We start from the raw sequence: 22,535 nt of genomic DNA on the forward strand, positions 1-22,535 counted from the left end.
TGATACCACCCTTATGAGTTTATTAAATATGTACTTCTAGGTCCTGTATCAGACATACTAAATCAACATCAGGGAGTGGGATTCTAGAAGGTGCATTTTAACAGGCTCTCCAAGTGATTCTTGCGGAAAATACAATCTCATGCTTTCCATGACAAGACAGATATGATCTGAATATACTCCGTGATAGTGTTTAATCAAACCTCAGTTACCAGACTTTTTGGAGTCTATTAACAACTAGATTTTATTCAGAATAACAAACAAGACAAACTTTGCTTTAAAAATTATGTAATATGACAAATAATATAACAAAGATAAAATAAAGTTTATTGAATATTTACAAAATGTAAAGGGTTAGGACTACTTCCCAGATTTATTCTTCCTTTAAGGGAAGTAAATGTTATTATCCACATTTTAAAGATGAAGAAACTCATATTAATAAGAGTTCAGATAATACTGCCAAACGGCAGAGCTGAGATTCAAACCAGGTATGTCTTACTTCAAAGCTCAGGTCAACCATTCAGTTTTTGAATTTCGGTTGTTGAAGAAACTAGTAATGAGAAATGAGGTTTACTATGCAGAAAATAAGATATGAATCAAAATAATTTAGGAGAAATGTCATGATAGAAAGTGAATGACCTTCATTTCTTTACCCACTGGATAGAAGTTACATTTGGAAAAACAAAAGCATATATGGTTTTCTATAATTGTTTTGTAGAAAATAAACCAAATAAAAAATAAAAAGAGTATTTTAATAGAGACAATTCTTTTCAAACAAAACTAGTTGATTATTCTTCATAACTACTAGAGAAGAAATTTCTGAATATAGTTTTGGGTGGCCGGGGGTTTACAGTATAGAAAAAAATGTCACAGCCTTCTGGTTACTTGATAATTTTTCATGATAAAATAACTGGACATAATGCATCTCTCATTTTTGGTATACACATAAGGAAATATCCATTAAATGAAGAGTAAACACTATCTTAAGATGAGAACTTTCAGGTGCTGGCTTGCTCACTTTGGCAGAACATATACTAAAATTGGAATGATAAAAAGAAGATAAGTAAAACCCCTGCATAGGGATGACATGCAAATTCCCGTCCCATACTTTGAAATAACTTCACATCAAATTGATCAACAGCTACTAGTAAAAAAAAAAAAAAAGACAAGAACTTTTAGGAATTTTACAGTGGTCAAAAATATAATGAAAGCATGAGTTAGGAATATGAAGGTATAATTAATAAGAGCTTGAAGACATGAAAATCATTATTCTTGAGAGATCTAAAGAAATGTACTAAATTGACAGGAAAACAATTACCTATAGTCTTTTATATCTACTTTTTTATAATTTAAAAAATTTTATGGAAATATAACTCCTTTCAGATTTGACAATTATGCCTTAATAATATCTAGGATTTTCTGTTAAGAAAATGTTAAAGCAAAGTCTGTATGGTTTCTCTGGGTTTCCAGAAGATATTTTATAAATCTGATTTTCAGTTTGTATATATACAATAAGTATATCAAAATATTATTACTATTATCAAAAAAGATATACTTTCTTAAAAATGCCATCATGAGGAGGACATGAGGCAAAGAAGTTTGATATATAGATATATATATGAATACATACCATGTATATCTTAGATATATGTATATGATACATACATATATACATATATATGTGAATACAATTCTTACAGAGAATAAATGGTAAATAGCTAGGGAAAAGGCTGTTTTGTCAATTTATGCAGTTAGCAAGTTGTTCAAAACTACATGATGAGTTGGAGGGATAGAAACTGTCTTTCAGATAAAGTGGGTTTCAGATTTTTCTGCTATCCTTATTAGTATGTCAAAGGTACAGAATTATATTGTAGAAATCACTGTGCTTTCCAGAACTTGATTTAAATTAATGAAAAGCTTAAAGGAGGTTCTCTTTAATATTAAGAAAAGATATTGGTAATCTTAATCTTACCCTCTTTTACACATGTGAAATGTCAATTCATTTTATCACTAATTCACTATCATTTCCTTTCTGTTTCACTTTGTCCATACGTTGGAGTTTGTGTGAATAATTATTAAAATGAGCAATAATGAAAATCTATTATTAATTAGTTAGTAATGTAAATGTGTTCTGGTGACAGGTCGCCCATTTACATGGGACTGACAATTACCAAAGTACTGTATTTTGTTCTGTCTGTGTTTATTTCTCTTTATTAGATTCTAAATTACATGAAAGCAAAACCTAACTGTTGAAACACAACCCAGATACTCGCCAGTGTGACTGGGGTCGAGTCAAACCCTGTGAGAAAACTCCAGGAGATGGAGGGCAAGAGTCTTCCTGGGCCCAGAACAAACATGGGAGGATCCCTGGAGTGTTTTCATGTCCTCCTTGAGACAGATCTGGTAAGTGTGGAGAATCCCTAACTCGCTCCTGTCATTTAAAGCTAAGAGATAATCGCTGTTGTTCATTTGTCTCACTTGATTGCCTGCACGTAAATCACATCTCCCATGTAGCCCACACCCTGCACATAAATCTATATCCTGTTTGCCATCGGATCTTGTGAAGGTATAAAAGAAGTGATTGTAAGAAATAAATACGTCTACTGATCACCAGTCAGTAGTATCCCCATCATTTCAGCTCCCATCATCAGGATCCCCACCTCGTGAAGGTGACACCTAACTTTGCACTGCACAAGACAATTCTAAAGAGTAAAGAGTTAATGATGACAGAGAATTTGGTCAACTGTGATGACTCTCGTTTTTACAGCATGGGGTGTGGAGCTAAAATTGCAATAACTTATAAATTCCATGTATGCCAAAATTCCTGTAAGAAAACTCATGAATAACAACAACCTAAAATTTTGTGACATAATGAAAAACATCTTTAAATATTACACTTTCACTTTTTCTCCACTAATTTTCGGGCTGAGTGTGGTAGCATTACCTCTCGAAAAATTCAACCGTTTCTTGCATTCCTACAAGATACTTGGTAAACTGAAGTCCAATGTGAGATTTAGTAATGTGCAAAACTCTGAAAATACAATGGTATTGAAAATGACTATATATTGAGATCCTTTTACCTTATCTCCTTCAGAAAATGTGATGCCATCTACTGCTCTTTTCCAAGTGATTTCTGGTATAGGCTCCCCTTCTGCTTCACATATAAGTGTGACTTGACCATTCTCATACGTAGTCTCATTTTTAAGCTGTATTATGTGAGGCTGTACTGTAAAGAATATATACATTACTCAATCTGTATGGGAGGAAAATATCACTATTCAGACTCAAAAGCCACAGTGGGCACTTAAGTTCACATTAGTACAGTATAGAATTACTAACATTTTAACAGTTACAGCAGCACACTTTGCATTAAAGGACTGCCAAGAGACTGGCAAAGTACAGGGAGAAAAGCTTTAGAAAATAATTCTCATCGATTATCATAAAAAAAAATTTGAAGTGGCTTAAAAGCCAACATACAAATTATAATTCCTTTTGAAACTTTGTGATTTCAAAAGACCTTTATTTTTCTCTCTCTTAAATCTACAAAATTAAAATCTCCTCTTTTTTTTTTTTTTTTCTTAAAGATTTCACTTATTCACTTGACAGAGATCACAAGTAGGCAGAGAGGCAGGCAGAGAGAGAGGGGGAAGCAGGCTCCCCGCTGAGCAGAGAGCCTGATGTGGGGCTCGACCCCAGGACCCCGGGATCATGACCCGAGCCGAAGGCAGAGGCCTCAACCCACTGAGCCACCCAGGCGCCCCTAAAATCTCCTCTTTTAAAGCCACATGGTGGCTTTATGTTTATGAGTGTGTATGTGTTCATGCGTAACATCTGCTTATTTAGTGATTATCTCTTAAGCTTTAAAAATAATTCCGCCCGAGAAAGAAAATGATGATTGTATCTTGAATATGTAGTAAGTAAAATTATGCATAATATTTAAAATATTTATGAAGTAAGTATATATATGTTAGATTGTTACATTATTCCAATTGACTTATTTTTTACTTCAGTTTATTTTAACAATATTTTAGGCATTGTAACTAATCATTTCATTATAATTATGACTTCAGTAATGAGAGAAAACATTATGTCTACTAATTTAAATTATCATTATATTAAAAATATGTCCATCCACAAATTTGCATGATACCACAGATCTTTACAATTATAAAATCTGTATTATCTGCATTTCTTAAATTTTTACATGGTAGAACTTAAAAGGGGTGAAAGCCAGCACATGGTATTTCAGAAAAGTAACACTTTATTTAATCTTTAAATGCAACTGATCATGGGATATAAATAAATTGCTTTTCATCTTGGAAACCTAGTTTTCAAATATTGGAAGTATGGAATGTATAATTTTTAACAGTTCAGTGTTTATTGCATCGACTTAAATGGATTTAGTTGGATTTCTACTATATATATTTGATTTTGTTTCAAGCACAATGCAAATTTATTTAGTGTTACTATAAAAAAGTGATTACAATAGTGATATAGCATATCATGAAGTATTTGCCATTTGAAAAGATAAAAATATTAGAATCTTTCTTTTATCTCTTTGTTCTCATGCACTGCCAGCTTAATAAAAAAATTATTAGTATTTCATAATAGCACTCTGATGTAAATTGAGAATGTCTACTCTTTGGGATTATCTCAGAAACTATTGTTAGTAATTAATAAATTTTTATACTGAGTCATATTTATTTAGTGTAGGTTCTAAAGAGAACAATCTTGTTAAGTGGTGAATACTGCTAGAATAAGTTCACAACTTTTTATGATTTCTAACAATTTTAAGTTTGTTTACTCTTTCCTCTACATGAACTATGGTCCTTCTTACTCTCATAGAATTTTCCTTCTTTTCTTCCCACTTCCTCTTTTTGTTGTGAAGGAATTTTGATAACAGTGTTTTGAAAAATGGAGAAAACATATTAAATGTTATTAATGCATATAATTTTATATTATGCTTTTTAAAGACAATGACATATTCCAAATACACAAGTAAAACTGGTTTTCTTCTTACAAACATAATGGAAGCTAAATCAATTTAAAAAACACCTTACTGCTTATCCACTTTCTGTAAGTTCCCCAAAGAAAACAATACAGCTTTTGGTAAATATGAAAGACATTCATATTACATATCCTTTTAATAGAATGAAGAAAAGTAATTTCTTATGGATACAGGTCAATATTTCCTAATTTTAGCTTACAGATGTGTTGTTCTGAAGTATATTAAAAGTAAAACTAATCTCAACATGTGTCACATAAAGATTTATGAAGACCAACCTATATATATATATGTAAATATAAATGATCTGTAAGTTATAACAGATCCCAGTTATGTGTAATTTAAAGGAATTTTCTTCCATCTTCTGTTATAGGTCATCCAATATTTTATAAGAATATACATGTATCATTTCATGTAATTCTTCAAATAATTCAACCTGTAGCTGCAATGCTAAAATATGTTTCAGATGAGAAAACAGATTTAATTTTAGAAAGTTAATGACATATAAATGACAGAGTAGGATTTGACTCAGACTTCCCTCTAGACATCATAATTTTAACCACTATGCTATAATACTTACCAAAGACCTGGAGAAATGCCTGCTTTTCATCTTCTCCTGCTTTATTTGTGGCCCTGCAGATATAAGGACCCCCATCACTATTAATTATGTTCCTGACAGTGAGTTCTGTATTGCTTCCCTTCAATATGTACTTTTCATTTTCTTCAATGAACTTGCCATTCCTAAAGAAGAAAACAGAGGTTGATCTTCATAAATCTGACTTCATAACTCAGGAGGAGATTGTATTCAATTTTTTGATCGGTAGTTTTCAATCATTATATGGATTTGGATAGACAAAGCTATATTCCAATCACAAGTATACTTTTAGTAATCCAGTAAAACTCAGTTACTAGATATTGAAATTATAATTGAAAATCGCTTAAACTTAGAGACAAGAATAATAGTTGAGCTATGTTGAAATCTTAACACTGACCTTGGGCAAAATAAGCACATTGGTTCAATTTTTACTTTAATAGCAAAAAAATTAATAAATAATTGTGCTGCCGATTTTAATTCCATATACACTTTTTGTGTTGGTGAGTCAACACATGTTTATTTACCAGGTACCTAGGATACATTTAAGAAACTTTCTATGGAAACATCCTCTAAAGAAGTTTCAAAATAAACACAATTTAAATATGTTACCAATTTATATTGCAAATAAGCACTACCAATAAGAGGGTAAGATGAAACAATTATGTGCAAATGCAGTTAGAGAAATTATCCTGAATATGATGATTTAATTCATTATTCATTCTTAGATATGTTTCCTCTTAAACATAAATAATTTTCAATATTTTCCAAGTTATTTCTGAGTTGAAATAGTCTTCACTCTCTTCCAGTTCCACTTTTTGTTATCTATTAAAAAAAGTCTTTCAAAGTTTTTCTGACTTACAGTAAGAAATGTCTTAAACATACTTAAATCTTAAGTAATTTCTACAATTCTCCTTAATATATGTGAAACCTTCCTATACTGTCTATTCCCTTCCATTCTAGTTTATTTACATTTCCTTTTCCTCCTTCTCTTTTTCTTTCTCCTTTAGTTTTCCTTTTATTTCTTATAATGGTATTTTGAAGGACTGAATTGATTGTAAGGCCCACTAATGTAAAACGTTTAGGATCTGTCCTTAGGGGATGGGATATCTATTTGTCCACACAAGTTTAAATTAAAAAAAAAAAAAAAAAAGAAGAAGAAAAAATCTTTGAATGAATTATAACAAATATTTCCTAAAATGAGAGAGAATATTACTTTAATATCCTAAATGATCTTTCCAGTGAATTCTGGTTTCACTTCCAGAAAGCATTGGCACATATCCTAATATAAAACTTATACTTCTATGGCTCATTAACATCCACTTTTCCCATTTCTATTGACATCTCTAAAGATATCATGAAATGTACAAAAATCGCATGAGAGTGGGGTACAAAAGTAGTCTGTAAAATATTAATACTACATATATAGTATTGCTCTGTATTTTTTAATATTTTTTCTTATTTTTATTAATATAAAATTTATAACAATCAAAAATAATGTTTCAACAACTTTGTCAAGAATATAATGTATAAGTAGAATTTTCACAGCAACTAGTGATACAATGTATTTCTTACTCTAATCAATAGAAAGTAATAATTTGTAGGACAACAACAATAATAATAATAATACTCTAGAAGTTTAAGCAACTTATGGCCTATAAGACACTTTCCTTATATATTCAACTTGACTTAAAACTCACAATTAGCTCATATGTCCATTGTCCTTCTTACCCTCATTCACATATTAGAGAACTAAAATTGTAAATATGATTTTCCCACCCCTGAAATCATAGATGAAGAAAATTAGATTTACATAGTAATATAAGCAGCAGATTAACTAAATTCTAATGTTCTTTCTGACAAAGAGAGTTATTTTCCTACCTCATTTGGAATATCATGCCAAATGTTTGAAGTATAGGAAATGAGTGAGACATGGCTACCTATCATAAAGAATTTATAATATCATTGGCATTAAGAGCAGTAACTGAAGATAAGGTAGAGCCCATTAATGAATTTATAATAACTTTTTTTGTGTTAGGTAGGGACAAGGAGGGATATACTATAGTAGGAGAGAAGGAAAAAGATGACGGGTAAAATACTCCAGAAATTTTCATGGGGAAAAAAAATAATTATGATTTGGGCTCTGAAGTGAATGGGGAGATTTTGAAGAGATTTAGAGGAAATCTGTGTGTAAAGACTATTTTTCCTTCAAAAGCTCAATTTAAAGATATCAGCAAGAGATATAACCAAAGTAAGATCTTTAATACCACTCTCCTAATAAACTTGTGATATAGAATACACTTGCTATTATTCACACTCTACTTCTGAGGAATCCCATGTCTGAAAAAGATTCCCAAAGAATTCTGATGGAATTCTGTAAGCCTATACTTTAAAATGTAAACCACTTCTCTAAGTACCCCTTTTCTAGGCATGAGAAAATAAGGATTAGAATCAGGGAATTAGTGGAGATAATAAAGAAGAGAGGATAGTTCACTTTTAAGCATAATGGAGTAACAGGGACCATATCTACCCTCCCACTGTAAAGAGCAAACAATAGGCACTGATTAATTAACAGTTTTTAAACATTAATCAACAAGTAGCTCATAATAGTGACCTCTTAAGACCACCATAGCTTACTATGCAAGGAGAGTTTCAAGTGTGTAGCTTATAGTGGGGAACCCAAGCACAGCGAGGCAGAGTTCTCAGTTGGAGGAGGTTAAAGTAGCTAGAATTTGTGAACCAGAGAATATAAGAAAAGATAGCTGCACAAGAAAGAAGGTAAAGAGATATGCAGTGTATCCCCAACCAATCTTTAACTACTGATTTGTGACTGCATGCCAAAAAGGCTTTCCCAGCATAGGCAAAGAACCACTGGAAAAGATAAAACACAGCAATCCCAGAAACAGGAATAATTTGCTTCTCAGTCATTCAGGGTAAAAAGACCTAAAATGCAGGACATTAAGTCACCTCCTTAGAAGAATATTGCCTCAATAATGGAATCAAGCTGACCCTAGGATGAAGCTTGCTCTGGATCCACTAAAAGAATCTAAAAGCAATCCTCAGATGATCAAACATATCCCAAGTTACCTCCTACATCTAAAAATAGAGTAAGAGAGTACAAGAATATCCAGTACTCCAAAGCATAAAATCATTAATACCTGGCACTCAATCAAAAATTACCAGGCTAATATATAAGTAGGAAAATATGACATATAACAAGGAGAAAAGTCAATAAATTAGAAGGATCCAGAAATGATACAGATGATAGAAATAGGAGAAAAGATTGTTAAAATAACTATTAGAATATATTCTATATTTTCAAGAAAGTAAAAATGAGCTATAAGCTTGTAAGAGGAAAGAGAAAGTTCTGTATCATAGAATGTATAATAAATATGGAGTAAATGGAGGGGACGTTCAAGATGGTGGTGTAGGAAGATCCTAAACTCAACTCCTCCCATGGACATAACAAATCTTCAGCTATGCAAGGATAAATTCCCCTTGAAAACTACAGGAAAACTAGCTTAAGAGTTTCTCCACAACAAAGGATAAAGGATTGAGACAGGTAAGAGAAGCAAAAATATAATCTTGCCAAAATTCCTACTGTCAACATGGCAAATCACAATTTGGAGGAACATTACAAATTTGGAGTTTCTCCTTGAGGAGTGAGGGGCTTATACCCCATATCAGGCACCCCAACCCTTGGGGTTTACACTGGAGAGATGAACATCCAAAATATCTAATTCTGCAAAGCAAAAGGGCTTATATGTTAGAGATCCAAAAGGCTGTGAGAAATGAAAAGTATGCTTTTAAAGGTCTTACAGACTTACCCCAGGAATCTCAAAAAAAACAAAACAAAACAAAAAACATAGTTTGGAAAGCACATTTCTATATGCAGTAGACATTCATTAGCATGTGCTGGAGACACAGGCATCTGGTAGGACATTTTCCAGGGGAGAAGATGCTGGTGGCACCATTTGTACATTCTCATTCAACCTTGCTAGTATTGTAGGACTTGCCCCACATAGTCCTGTGGTAGCTGTAATCCTATAGCTGATGCAGCTGCCTGATTTGCCCTTCCCACAAGCTCTGGTGGCCCTACTATTGCCAGTGAGCTCCCTCCTATCTAGGGGCCCCTCTGGGGCTTCTGAAGCCAGCAGGCTCACCCTGCCCAAATGCTATATCTTCCTGGCCCCCACGATGCCAAGCTGTTCATTCCACGCTTGTGCTCTCACCAGTTAAGAATAAATCAGACTGTGTAGGTAAACACGAAGTTCAAAAGACATCCAAGAATTAGGGCAAGGTTGAATGAAAAGTTTCATCACCTACACAAGGCCACTCCTTCTAGAATGGGAAAGATAGCTATTCCACCTCATACACAGAAACAGAAATATAAAGAAAAACAAAATGAGAAAAATAGAATATATGCCCCAAAAAAGAACAACATAAAATCCAGAAAAGAAAAGAAGAATCCTTGTTGAAATGGAGATAAGTAAAGAGTCCAAAGTAGTGGTCATAAAGATGCTTACTGAATTGGAAAAAGAATGGATGAACACAGTAAGAACATCAAACAAACAGAAAATATAAGAAAGTATCAAACAAAAGTCATGCAGGTGAAGAATACAAAAACTGACCTGAAAAAAAAATACACTAAAGAATTTCAACCACAGTTTGGATGATGCAGAACAGATCAGCAACCTGGAAGACAGGACAGTGGAACTCACCCAAAAGGAACAACAACAATAATAACAAAAAGAATTTTACGAAGTGAAGATAGCTTATGGGACCTATGGAACAACATCAAGTGGAGTAACATTCACATTATAGGGTCCCAGAAGGAGAAGAGAAAGAGAAAGGGACAAAAAACTTATTTGAAGAAACAATAGCTGACAACTTAACCAACCTAGGGAAGGAAATAGACATCCCGTTCAAGGAAGCACAGATAGTCCCAAAAAAGATGAACCCAAAGAGCTACACAGCATAACACATTATAATTCAAATGTCAAAGTTAAAGAAAAAGAGAAAATATTAAAGGCAGCAAGAGAATAACTTGGTACATATAAAGAGACCCCATCAGACTATCAGCTGATTTTTCAGCATAAACTCTGTAAGCCACAAGAGAATGGCATGGTGTATTCAAAGTGCTAAAAGGAAAACTTCCAACCAATAATATTCTACCCAGCAAGGCTATCCTTCAGAATAAATGACAGACAGAGTTTTCTAGATAAGCAAAAGCTAAAGGATTTCACACCACTACACCAGCCTTGCAAGAAATGTTAAAGGTACTTCCTCAAGCTAAAAAGAAAATGTACTAGCTAGTAATCAGAAAACATATGAAAGTAAACATCTGACAGGAAAAGGCAAATATATTAAGGAGCAGATTAACCACTTAAAATTTAAAAGTTTAAAAGACAAAGGTAGTAAAATAAACTAAAACTACAATAATTTGTTAAGGTATACACAAAATAAAAAATATATGACATCAGAAACATAAGACATGTGGTGGGGGAGAAAAAATCTAGAGTCTTTAATATGTATTCAAAACTTACAATGCTCACAAGTTAAAATAAACTGCTATACAGACAGTCTGTTATATGTGTGCTTCACAAAGCAAAAACCTGTATAGTAGATGCACAAAAGATAATGGGAAAAGAATCTAAACATAACACTAAAAAAGCTATGAAACCACAAGGGAAAAGAGAAAGAGGAGAAAGGAAGAAAGAGGAGCTACAAACCATCCAGAAAACTATTAACAAAATGGCACTATGTACATACTTATCAATAATTACTTTAAATGCATATGGACTAAATTCTCCAATCAAAAGACATATAATGGGTGAATGGATAAAACAAGACCTATTGATATGTTGCCTATAAGAGACCCAATTCAGATCTTAGGGCACAGAGAGATTATAGTGAAGGGGTAGAAAAAGCAAATGAAAATGAAAACAAAGCTAGCATAGCTTTACTTATATCAGACAAAATGATCACTTTAAAACAAAACAAATACAATACAAAGACAAGGAAGGGCATTATGTAATGGTAAAAGGGTCATTCAAAAAAGAAGATACATTTATATATAATTATGCACCCAAAATAGGAGCACCTAAATATATATAGCAAGTATTAACAGTCCTAAAGGCAGAAATTGACAACAACACAATAGTAGTAAAGGAATTTAATACTTCATTTACACCAATAGATCTATCATCCAGACAGAAAATCAATAAAAAAACATTGGCCTTACACAACACATTAGACCAGATGGATGTAATAGATATATACATCTACCTATCTATCTATCTATCTATCTATCTATCTCTATATATATACACAGAGCAATCCATCAAAAATCAACAGAATACACATTCTTCTCAAGTGTGCATGGAATATTCTCCAGGATAAATGGCATTTTGCCCAAAACAAGTCTCATTAAATTTAAGAAGACTGAAATCATAGCAAGCATCTTTTCTTATCACAACGATATGAAAATAGAAATCAGCTACAAAAAGATAACTGGAAAAATCCCATAGGAAAAAAAGGAAATCTTGCCATTTCTAACAACACTAATGGACCCTAAAAGTATTATGCTAAATGACATAAATAGACAGAAACAGATGAATACCATATGATTTTACTTGCATGTAAAACCTAAAGAACAAAAAGATTGAACAAACACAACAATCTCATGGATACTGACAATGGACTGGCGGGTGTCAACGGGGAAGGCAGATAGTGGATGGGTCAAATGGGTAAAGGGAAATCATCGTATGGTGACAGATGGTACTTAGACTTACAGTTGTGATCACATTGTAATGTATCAGAAAATCAAATTATTATGATGTATACCTGAAACTAATAATACCTTATACCAATTTTGCCTCAAAAATAGTCCTTCATCAAACTTATAGAGATAAAAAATAGGATGATGATATATACTCTGGTAAATTTGAGAGTAATTTAAACATTGCTAAAGAAAAAAATCAATAATCTGAAAATATAGCAATATATTTCAGTAAACTTAAAGACATAAAATTTGAAAACAGAAAAAAGGACTCAAAATTCTATCTGGTATCATTTTATTCCTAAACAAAGTCTTTAATAATTTTTATAATACTGACATTGATAAATGTTTAAACATATAACAGAACTTCCAAAGACATGGAATAAAAACAGAGAGAACTGAGAACAAAAAGAGATAATAGTTGTAAAATCAGTAAGGATATAGAAGATGTGAATAATACTAATCACCTAGCTGACTTATTTGATATTTAGAGACTACTCCATATGACAGTGGAATATCTATCTATTTATCTATCTCTATATAGATATATACACATATACACATATATGTATTTGTCAAGTGCAAACAGAACATTTGAAAATATTATAAAGTGGGACCTAATAAATTTAAGTAAATTGATATCATACAAAGTATGTTTTCTAACAATTAAGGAATTTAGTTTTAAATTAGTAGCAGAAATACATATGAAATATACCCAAATATTTGGAAAAAAAATCAGCAACATTCTAAATAACCAATGCCAAAAATAATGTTACAAGAATTGACACGGAGGGACAATTGTATCCTGATATTTATAGCAGCAAAATCAACAATAGCCAAATTTAGAAAGAACCCAGATGTCCATAGACTGATGAAAGGATAGAGTAATTGGATAAAGAAATAGTAGAATGGAATATTACTCAGCCATCAAAATGAAATTTTGTATTTTGCAATGATGTGGATGGAATTAGAGTATATGATGCTAAGTGAGATAAGTCAGAGAAAGACAAATAGCATATGAATTCACTCACAGAATTTAAAACACAAAGCAGATGAACATAGGGGAACAAAGGAGAGAGAGGCAATCCACAAAAGAGACTCTTAATTACAGGGAATAAACTGAAGGTTGCTAGAGGGGCAGTGAGGGGAAGGAAGTCGGTTAAATAGGTAATGGAGATTAAGGAGGTATCTTGCTGTCATGAACACTGGTTACTATAGGTGAGTGATGAATCTCTAAAATTCTATACCTAAAACTAATATTACACCATATGTTAACTAACTGGAATGTAAATAAAACTTGAAACAAACAAGATAACACTACAAGAAAAAAACATTAAATACTTAAATAAGGGGTGCCTGGTGGCTCAGTCAGTTAAATGCCTGCCTTTAGTTCTGGTCATGATCTCAGGGTCTTGGAATCAAACCCTGCATCAGGCTCTGCACTCAGCAGGGAGTCTGTTTCTCCCTCTTCCTCTGCTCCTCCCCCAACTTGCATTCATGCATGCTTTCTCTTTCTCTAATAAATAAATAAAATCTTTTAAAAATATATTTGAACTGGACAAAAATGGACATATTAAAATTAGTACAGTGCAATTAAAGCATCGTAAAAGGGAGAAATGAATGCTTCTATTAGAAAATTATAAATGATTAAAATCAATGACATATGTACCCACTTTGAGCCACTAAAAATAGAAGAGAATATTAAATAAAAAGTTAAAAAAAAGGAAGACAATAATAAAAATAAGAGCAGAAATCAATGAATTAGAAAATAGAAAAACAAGAAGAAAGTAAGTGAACCAAAAGCTGATCATTGAAAAGATCGTTCTTTTCATAAACATTTTTTTAGACTGATCAGGATGAAAAGAGAGAAGAACAAATAACCAGTGACCAATTTATCAGAATGAGAGAGGAAGGATCAATATAGATAATGCAAAAATTATAAATATAATAAGAAAATACTGTAAATGACTATATGCTAGTAAAAACAACTGAAATGAAATGGACAAATGGCTGGAAAGATAGATATCACCAGAGACCACTAAAGACAAAGATATTTCTGGGATAAACCTAGATCTATGAAAGAACTTGAATTTGTAGTTAAACCTTTACACAACACAAGTCTTAGCATAGGCTGTTTCACTGGAAAATTTTCCAAATATTTAAGAAAAAAATAATAAGCATTATAATTACACATTGTATATACACATATATAAATATGACATATATAAATGTCAAAGTAAAAACTAATTTTAATTTTGTTTTTATGACATTAATATGTCATTAACATATATTCCCATTCTGCTATTATACATTACATATCTAGAGAATGGAACAATTATTTGTACCATTAAAGGGATGAAACAAATGCTATTTGAAGATGTAAAGATAAAAAATATAGATTTAAATGACTTACTATATTAGCCTATGAATTTGACTTATTCTAGCCTGTATGATAATTATGTTTCCACTTAAATATGAGAATTTTGAACAAATGTTGAACTTTAAGACAGAAATCTAAACAGAAGGAAGTCTCCCTGGAAAGATAAAATGATGAGAATGAGATTCTAGAACAATATTTGTTCATTGTAATGAATGATCCAGGAGCTTTTCTGTGCTGCAATTAGATGTAATATTGACTCTTAAGGATACACACCAGAAACCAGAACTCTCAGAGATACATGATCATTATCTGGGGTGAATATGTTCATGTTTGATGTGTAATCCTTTAGAAAATACCAACAGTATGTCACAAAGGAATTAATGTTTGCAAAGAACATCTATTTACCTTATTTGAAGAAATATCTTGTTTATTGCTACCTGCTGTATTAAACGGATAAGGGTTTGAAAGGAATAGAATATCAGTAAGTTCTCAGGAATTAATAGAAAAAAAGAGAATTGGGTTGTAATTATTCTTCTTGAAAAAGTTTTTAAAAAAACCTAATCCTCACTATGGCTAATTTTTGTCAATATGAATATATTTCTACTAATTGTTTTCTTGTGATTATTCTTAAACGATTTGGTTCATGAAGCATAGAAGAGACTGTAAATATCTGTAGCTATGCCTGAGTGGTAACCAGAATTAATAACTAAGATATATTTTTAAGATTGTCCATTTGTAAAGTTTCATTATCTCCTTTTTAACAGTTAGAGCCAAAACCCAAAAGAATGAAATATATTGAAACTGGACCATTCCCTTATACCATACACAGAGATAAACTCAAAATCGATGAAAGACCTCAATGTGAGACAAGAATCCATCAAAATCCTAGAGGAGAACATAGGCAATTACCTCTTCGACATTGACCACAATAAATTCTTTTGAGACATGTCTCCAAGACAAGTGAAACAAAAGCAAAAATGAACTTTTGGAACTTCATCAAGTTAAAAAGGTTGGACACAGCAAGGGAAATAGTCGATAAAACTAAGAGGCAGCCCATGGAATGGGAGAAGATATTTGCAAATAACATTACAGATTAAGGGCTGATATCCAAGATCTATAAAGATATATAAGGAATGTCTCAAAATCAACACTCAGAAAACTAATAAACCAGTCAAATATGAGCAGAAGACATAAACAGACACTTCTCCAAAAAAGACATACAAATGGCTAACAGATACATGAAAAAATGTTAAACATCACTAGCCATCAGGGAAATACAAATCAAAACCACAATAAGATACTACCTTACAACAGTTAGAATGGGAAAAATTAACAAAACAGGAAACAACAAATGTTGGCGAGGATGTGGAGAAAGGGGACCCCTCTTACACTGTTGGTGGGAATGAAGCTTGGTACAGCCACTCTGGAAAACAGTATGGAGTTTCCTCAAGATGTTAAGAATAGAGCTACCCTATGACCTGGCAATTGCATTACTGGGCATTTATCCCAAAGATACAGACATAGTGAAAAGAAGGGGCATGTGCACTCCAATGTTCTTAGCAGCAATGTTCACAATAGCCAAACTGTGGAAGGAGCTGAGATGCCCTTCAACAGATGAATGGATAAAGCAGATGTGGTATATAAACACAAAAGAATATTATTCAGCCATCAGAAACCATAAATACCCACCATTTGCATCAACATGGATGGAACTGGAGGGGATTATGCTAAGTGAAGTAAGTCAAGCAGAGAAAGACAACATATGGTTTCACTCATATGTGGAACATAAGCAATAGCATGGAGGACCATAGGGGAAGGGAGGGAAACCCAAAGGGGGAGAAATCAGAGAGGGAAATAAGCCATGAGAGACTATGGACCCCAAGAAATAATCTGGGGGTTTCAGAGTGGGAGGTAGTGGGGGGAGGGGGTAATAGGTTGATGGGTATTGAGGACAGCATGTGCTGTGATGAGCACTGGGTGTTATACTTAACTAACGAACCACTGAACACTACATCAAAAGCTATACAGTGGCTAACTGAACATAATAAAAACCATGGACAGAATCAAATTAGTATTAAATAATTAGAAGCAAAATATTTAAAAATTGTCAATTAATAAAAAGCTAATGAAAAATTTTAAAAAAGAATGAAATATGTTGATATCTGATGTTAATAGAAATCAAGTAACATTTAAAAATTCTGTAGAAATATATAAAAGTAAACTGTCAAGGAACAGATTTAGAATAGAGAGTTTATTCTTTTGATGAAGTAAAATTTAAAAAATGACACTACATTTATGGAAATTTAACTGTAGATAATTAGCTTTTTTCCTGAATAATATGGTACATAAATAAAACATACATTTACATTTTAATAAAATATGATTTTTATATACACACAGTGGTGATGCTATTAATACTAGCATTCCTATTTCTAGATACTCTCTAGAAGTAAGATTAACGTGGTTGAATTAGTCATTGGGCTTCTGGGCCCACTTTGGCCAGAAACATGCGGGCCTTTGACTTGGGTTAATTCACTCTGTTAATCTCTTTAACAATTTACTCTAACCAATTTGACTGAAAACAAAACCACCACAACCTTTTAATAAAATTCTAAAGAATGCTTTTATTCTTGATAAAATAAGATCAGAAATCTTTTTCGATGACATTGATTCTGGATACAAGCCGGAAGGATGTATATGTGTAACACTTACCTGTACCAGGAGATGGAGGGCTCAGGGGAGCCAGAGGCCCTGCAAGATAATGTCATCTCCTCTCCTCTCTCTGCTGTGGCATTAAAGGATTTCTGAGGCATTGTGATTGCTGGCGGCACTGAAAAAAGACATAAACATAGATTAAATAGAGATGAAAAACATTTCATCAACACCATCGAGACTTCCTTAGAACTACTTAGTTGTTGTTGTCATTGTTAAAATGCTAATCTTTAGAGCTTGTTCACTTACTTCTGTACTTACATTACTTATATCAACAAGATGGACTTGGTTGCACAGTAAAGACCATTGACCTGCATTCCAAGGTACAATAATTAAATAATACACACCTGTGTTATTTTACTGTTTTTAACCCATCAATTTAGAATAAACGAGAAACTAGACATTTTAACAAATTTATATGTATACTTTTATGAAATATTTCTCACAAAAAAACAGACAATACCACCCTGACAGCAACACTGAGATCTACTTGGAGCATAAATGGATTTCCTATTTGGGTCTTCATCGGTATATGTAATTCTATAAGCAATCATTCACTGCTTCAAGACAGGGCTTTCAAATTAGGTGTCAAACGATAATGTTCTTTCTGATTAACTGCACTTAATTTCTTCACACAACTATAGAACATTTTATGAAGAGAAACTGCTCAAGCCATAGAGAGTATGAAATAGATTTTCATGAACAATTCAATTTTAAAAATTAAGCTTCCCCAATTTCTAACTAATTACATTGCAAAAACCGTATATGCTGCACATTTGGACATGTTGAAACTGTTACTGAAATGGACTGTTTGCAATAAATAAATCAATAGTATCCATAATAGATGCTAAATATCAAAGCACAGCATAAATTTTTATTTTAATGCACACTTTAATGATTTTCAATTGAATCTGACAAAATGATATTCCTAAAATTAATTATATTAACAGAATTGTTTTTTATATATCCTAAACAACATGACCAGACAGGCATTGAGAAGTGTGACATTAATTAAATATCTACACAATAGCATTCAGGTCAGCATTGATGTTGTATTTTTGTCATTGATGGTGGCTATAGGAACTGATATGTATCTTACCAATTAAGCACAATGAATCAACTTTCTGCCTTTATGAATTTGGATACAAGGGACATGATCTGACATGCTGTCTCTAAAGTAACATAGTAATTACAAGTATTACAGTAGGATGGACTGTTTTTGAGACATTAACTCTGCATTTTAAGTAACATAAAATTTGACTTTCTGTACCTAGTTTTACTTCTTTTGTAATTATAGAAAAGAACACTTTAATCAAAATGTAATGCCTTTCATTTTGTTATAATAAATGTAGTTGCAATAGCACATGACTATTTTTTTATTACAACAATAAATATTTTAACCCATTAGATAATTACAATGTAAATGAACTCTTTAAAAAAAAATTCTCCATTTGGGTAAATTTCTGTATTTGTGTAAATGAAAACATTTAACATTTCAAAATGGGGAATCACATGCTCCAGCGCTTGTCCTACTATTTTTACTACTGAAACACATTATTTATTCTTTCTCATGATTTTCTGTTCTGTAGTATAAACTGCATATGCTGGATGGTTTGTAAGAACTGACAAATCTTAATGTTTACATTTTATGATACAGTGACTCAGCTCATGAAATGTGCGTTCTTACTTAGAGTGTGGATTTGTCGAACAATATTACCATTGCATATTTATAGGGTACTTTGAAGAGTAATTCCGGAACTATTCTGAAGAATAATAGCATTCCAAACCTGCAGAGGTGTTCACTAGTTCTGATGCCAGGATATTCAGGGAATTTGTAAGCCACTGATCAAACTATAGAGCATTTTTATGTGTACTACCTCATTGGTTCTGAATTTGCTATTGAGTTGGAGTAAATAATTTTTTTAAAAGATTTTATTTATTTGACAGAGAGACAGAGAGAGAGGAGTGGCAGGCAGAAGGAGAGAAAGAAGCAGGCTCCCCGTGGAGCAGGGAACTCCACATGGGGCTTAATCCCAGGACCCTGGATCATGACCTGAGCAGAAGGCAGTCCTTAACCAACTAAGCCACCCAAGCCCCTGGATTAAATAATTTTAAAAGAAATTACAATTATATTTCATCCAAATGCCTTGCTATCTCATAAGACCCATATTTAGGAATTTAACTTCTTAATCCTTTTTTTATTTGACTATATCTGAAATTCTAGTTTTAATAACCTTACAATAACTTATACTCTATATATACTAAGTAGCCAATATTTTCTGGTAAGGTTCAGTTCTCATTCTTTGGTTTTAAGAAACATGAGAATGTAGATGCAAGTAGCTCCAGAACTCTGACTTAAATGGAGCTTTTGGCCCAAATTCATGTTATAATTTTCCTCCCTGGCTGCTCAGACACCTAAGATCCCACAAATTTGACAGCTTAATTCCCTTTCATCAACAATGACATCCAGCAGTCCCACATGTCTTTTGTGTCTTGCCCTCTTCCTCCACACACTACCACTTAAATATTTCTCAGAAGATGAAGAACAAACATAGCATTCACTATGGAATATGCATGTGGTTCAAACTGACCACCACCAATAGCCCCCCAAATTTATTCTAGATAAGGATAACAACCTCCACCTCCAATCACCACCACTGTCAAGAAAGCTATTCTTTTTTTTTTTTTTTTTAAGATTTTGTTTTTTTATTTGACAGACAGAGATCACAAGTAGGCAGAGAGGCAGCCAGAGATAGAGAGGATGAAGCAGGCTCCCTGCTAAGCACAGAGCCCGATGTAGGGCTCAATCCCAGGACCCTGAGATCATGACCTGAGCTGAAGACAGAGGCTTTAACCCACTGAGCCACCCAGGCACCCCAAGAAAGTATTCTTGCATAACTCATTGATTAATCAGATCTGGGCAAAATATATGTCACCAAATAAATTCCCATGTATATCCTCTATTTGGCAGAAGACTACTAAAACTAAGATTCACAGTCCTTTCTTACTTACTTTTCCTTGTGTTTACTCTTAAGGCTGTGTGACACTTAGAAATTAGTATAGGGGTGCCTGGGTGGCTCAGTGGGTTAAAGCCTCTGCCTTCAGCTCAGGTCACGATCCCAGGGTCCTGGGATTGAGCCCCATGTCAGGCTCTCTGCTCTGCAGGGAGCCTGCTTCCTCCCCTCTCTCTCTCTCTGCCTGCCTCTCTACCTACTTGTGATCTCTGTCTGTCAAATAAATAAAATCTTAAAAAAAAAAAAAAAAAAGAAATTAGTATAAAGGTGGATTTGAAAAAGATGGTAGAATAGTAAGAACCATCTTGGCAGCAATTGCAGAATCTGTCTAATGTAACTGTCTTGTATCTCTGCAGTCTACTGGAGATTTGATCTTCCAGGAGAAGACATGGAAGGCTAATTGCTATCAAGGTCTCATTTGTACAGCAATGTTCATGTTCACAGCAGCATTGTTCACAATATTTTACAAGTGAAAGCAACCTAAATGTCCATCAATGCATGAAATGTCCATCAATGCATGAAAGGATAAGCAAACTGTGGTACGTCCACAAAATGGAATACTATTCAGCTTTAAAAAGAAAGTTAATTCTGACTTATACTACACATGGATGAACCTTGAGGATGTTATACCAAGTAAAATAATCCAGTCACGGAAAGACAAAATACTCTTATGATTCCTCTTACTGTGTACTTAGAATAGTCAAAGTTATCGAGACAGAAAGTGAAATACATTTTGATTAAAATTCTTGACCTTCCCCTCTTGACAGTACCTTACCCCTTTCCTCCTTAACCTCTTAATTAATTGCTTGTAATTTTATGCAAATAATAACACACAGTTTTTATATTTCCTCCTTCTCTTACAAAATATACCCTTTTCTGTACCATGCTTCTTTTCTCAAACTAATAATACATGCAAGGGATATATTCATGTTACTACATAGAGAAATTCTTCACTCCTGTTCAAATTACAGTCTTCTTTGTAATAGTCTTCTATTGAGCATGTATTATGTCACCTGAGAATATCCAAATATTTATCTATTATAATCTTTATCTACTGCAATCAATGCTCTAGTTAATTATCTAGAAGTAAAATTGATATCTCAAAGAGTAAATGTATATATAATTTTGACTGAAGAGGACTAAATCAAATTGCCTTCAGTGGTCATTACACTTTTTGACCCCAACTATGGATTATTTTTCTAAGCAGAAGAAAAAAAAAAAAAAAAAATATATATATATATAGTGAGAAAATAAGAAAATAAAACAATAAAATTTGAAGTAAATGATTTTCAGGTAATTTCCTAGTTAATTCATAGCTGAATGTCCATAAGCATTAGAACCCTTATTAAAGAACACCCAAGTGAAAAATCACAGTTGGAAGCATGGAAAGCACTACTTTGATTTTCTCCTTGTTTCCACAGTAAGAGGTGATAACTAAATAAAAGACTAAAGTTCATATAGAAAATAACTCAGGGCAAAAAAAAAAAAAATTCTGAAAGTCTTAAACATGTTGAAGGATACTTTAATGATTAAGCATGGCCCTTTTTATGCTCTTCAGAGTACACTTTGTGATTAACAATACTTTATAGTACTCCAAGTGTGTTTCAAGAAACTCAGAAGTCCTCGGAATCCATTCAGGGGGTCTTACGATGCCTTCCCTTTCCAGCCACCTCTCTGTGTAAATATGGATTTCTCCTGCAACAAAATTCTCACAATTTTCACAATCCCAATTACTGGACTGTGGTAATGGAGGAAAAGTTCAATCATCTCCTTGTTTAAAAGTGTTCTTTTCTCAGGTTCAAAAACATATCACAGAAGACTGAATGCAGCAACAGATATGAGAATCTCCCTGTCTTCTGTTACAGTACACACTAGAGAAACTTACAAAAATGTAAAAAATAAAACAAAAGGTTGCTTTTTCTGTTTTGTTGATGGTTTCCTTTGTTGTGCAAAAAAGCTTTTTATTGGGGTACCTGGATGGCTCAGAGGGTTAACCCTCTGCTTTTAGCTGAGGTCATGGTCTCAGGGTTCTGGGATCAAGCCCCAGTGTGGGG

At 32.9% G+C, this 22,535-nt stretch overlaps 1 protein-coding gene and 1 pseudogene across 2 annotated transcripts in view; one reads left to right on the top strand and one right to left on the bottom strand.

Moving 5' to 3' along the window:
- The window catches only part of NCAM2 (neural cell adhesion molecule 2), a 524,714-nt gene that overhangs the window by 165,150 nt on the left and 337,029 nt on the right, over positions 1-22,535 (bottom strand). For both annotated transcript variants that reach the window (XM_044251090.1, XM_044251091.1), the window contains exons 6-8: positions 17,468-17,585; positions 5,583-5,743; positions 3,078-3,223 (exon numbers count right to left, since the gene is read on the bottom strand). In XM_044251090.1, coding sequence (XP_044107025.1) covers positions 3,078-3,223; positions 5,583-5,743; positions 17,468-17,585 — 425 coding nt within the window. The remainder of the gene's footprint in view (positions 1-3,077; positions 3,224-5,582; positions 5,744-17,467; positions 17,586-22,535) is intronic.
- Positions 1,010-1,109, top strand: LOC122911032 (annotated as a pseudogene).

This window comes from Neovison vison, chromosome 6 (genome assembly GCF_020171115.1).
Source record: "Neovison vison isolate M4711 chromosome 6, ASM_NN_V1, whole genome shotgun sequence".
Classification (NCBI taxonomy): Eukaryota; Metazoa; Chordata; class Mammalia; order Carnivora; family Mustelidae; genus Neogale; species Neogale vison.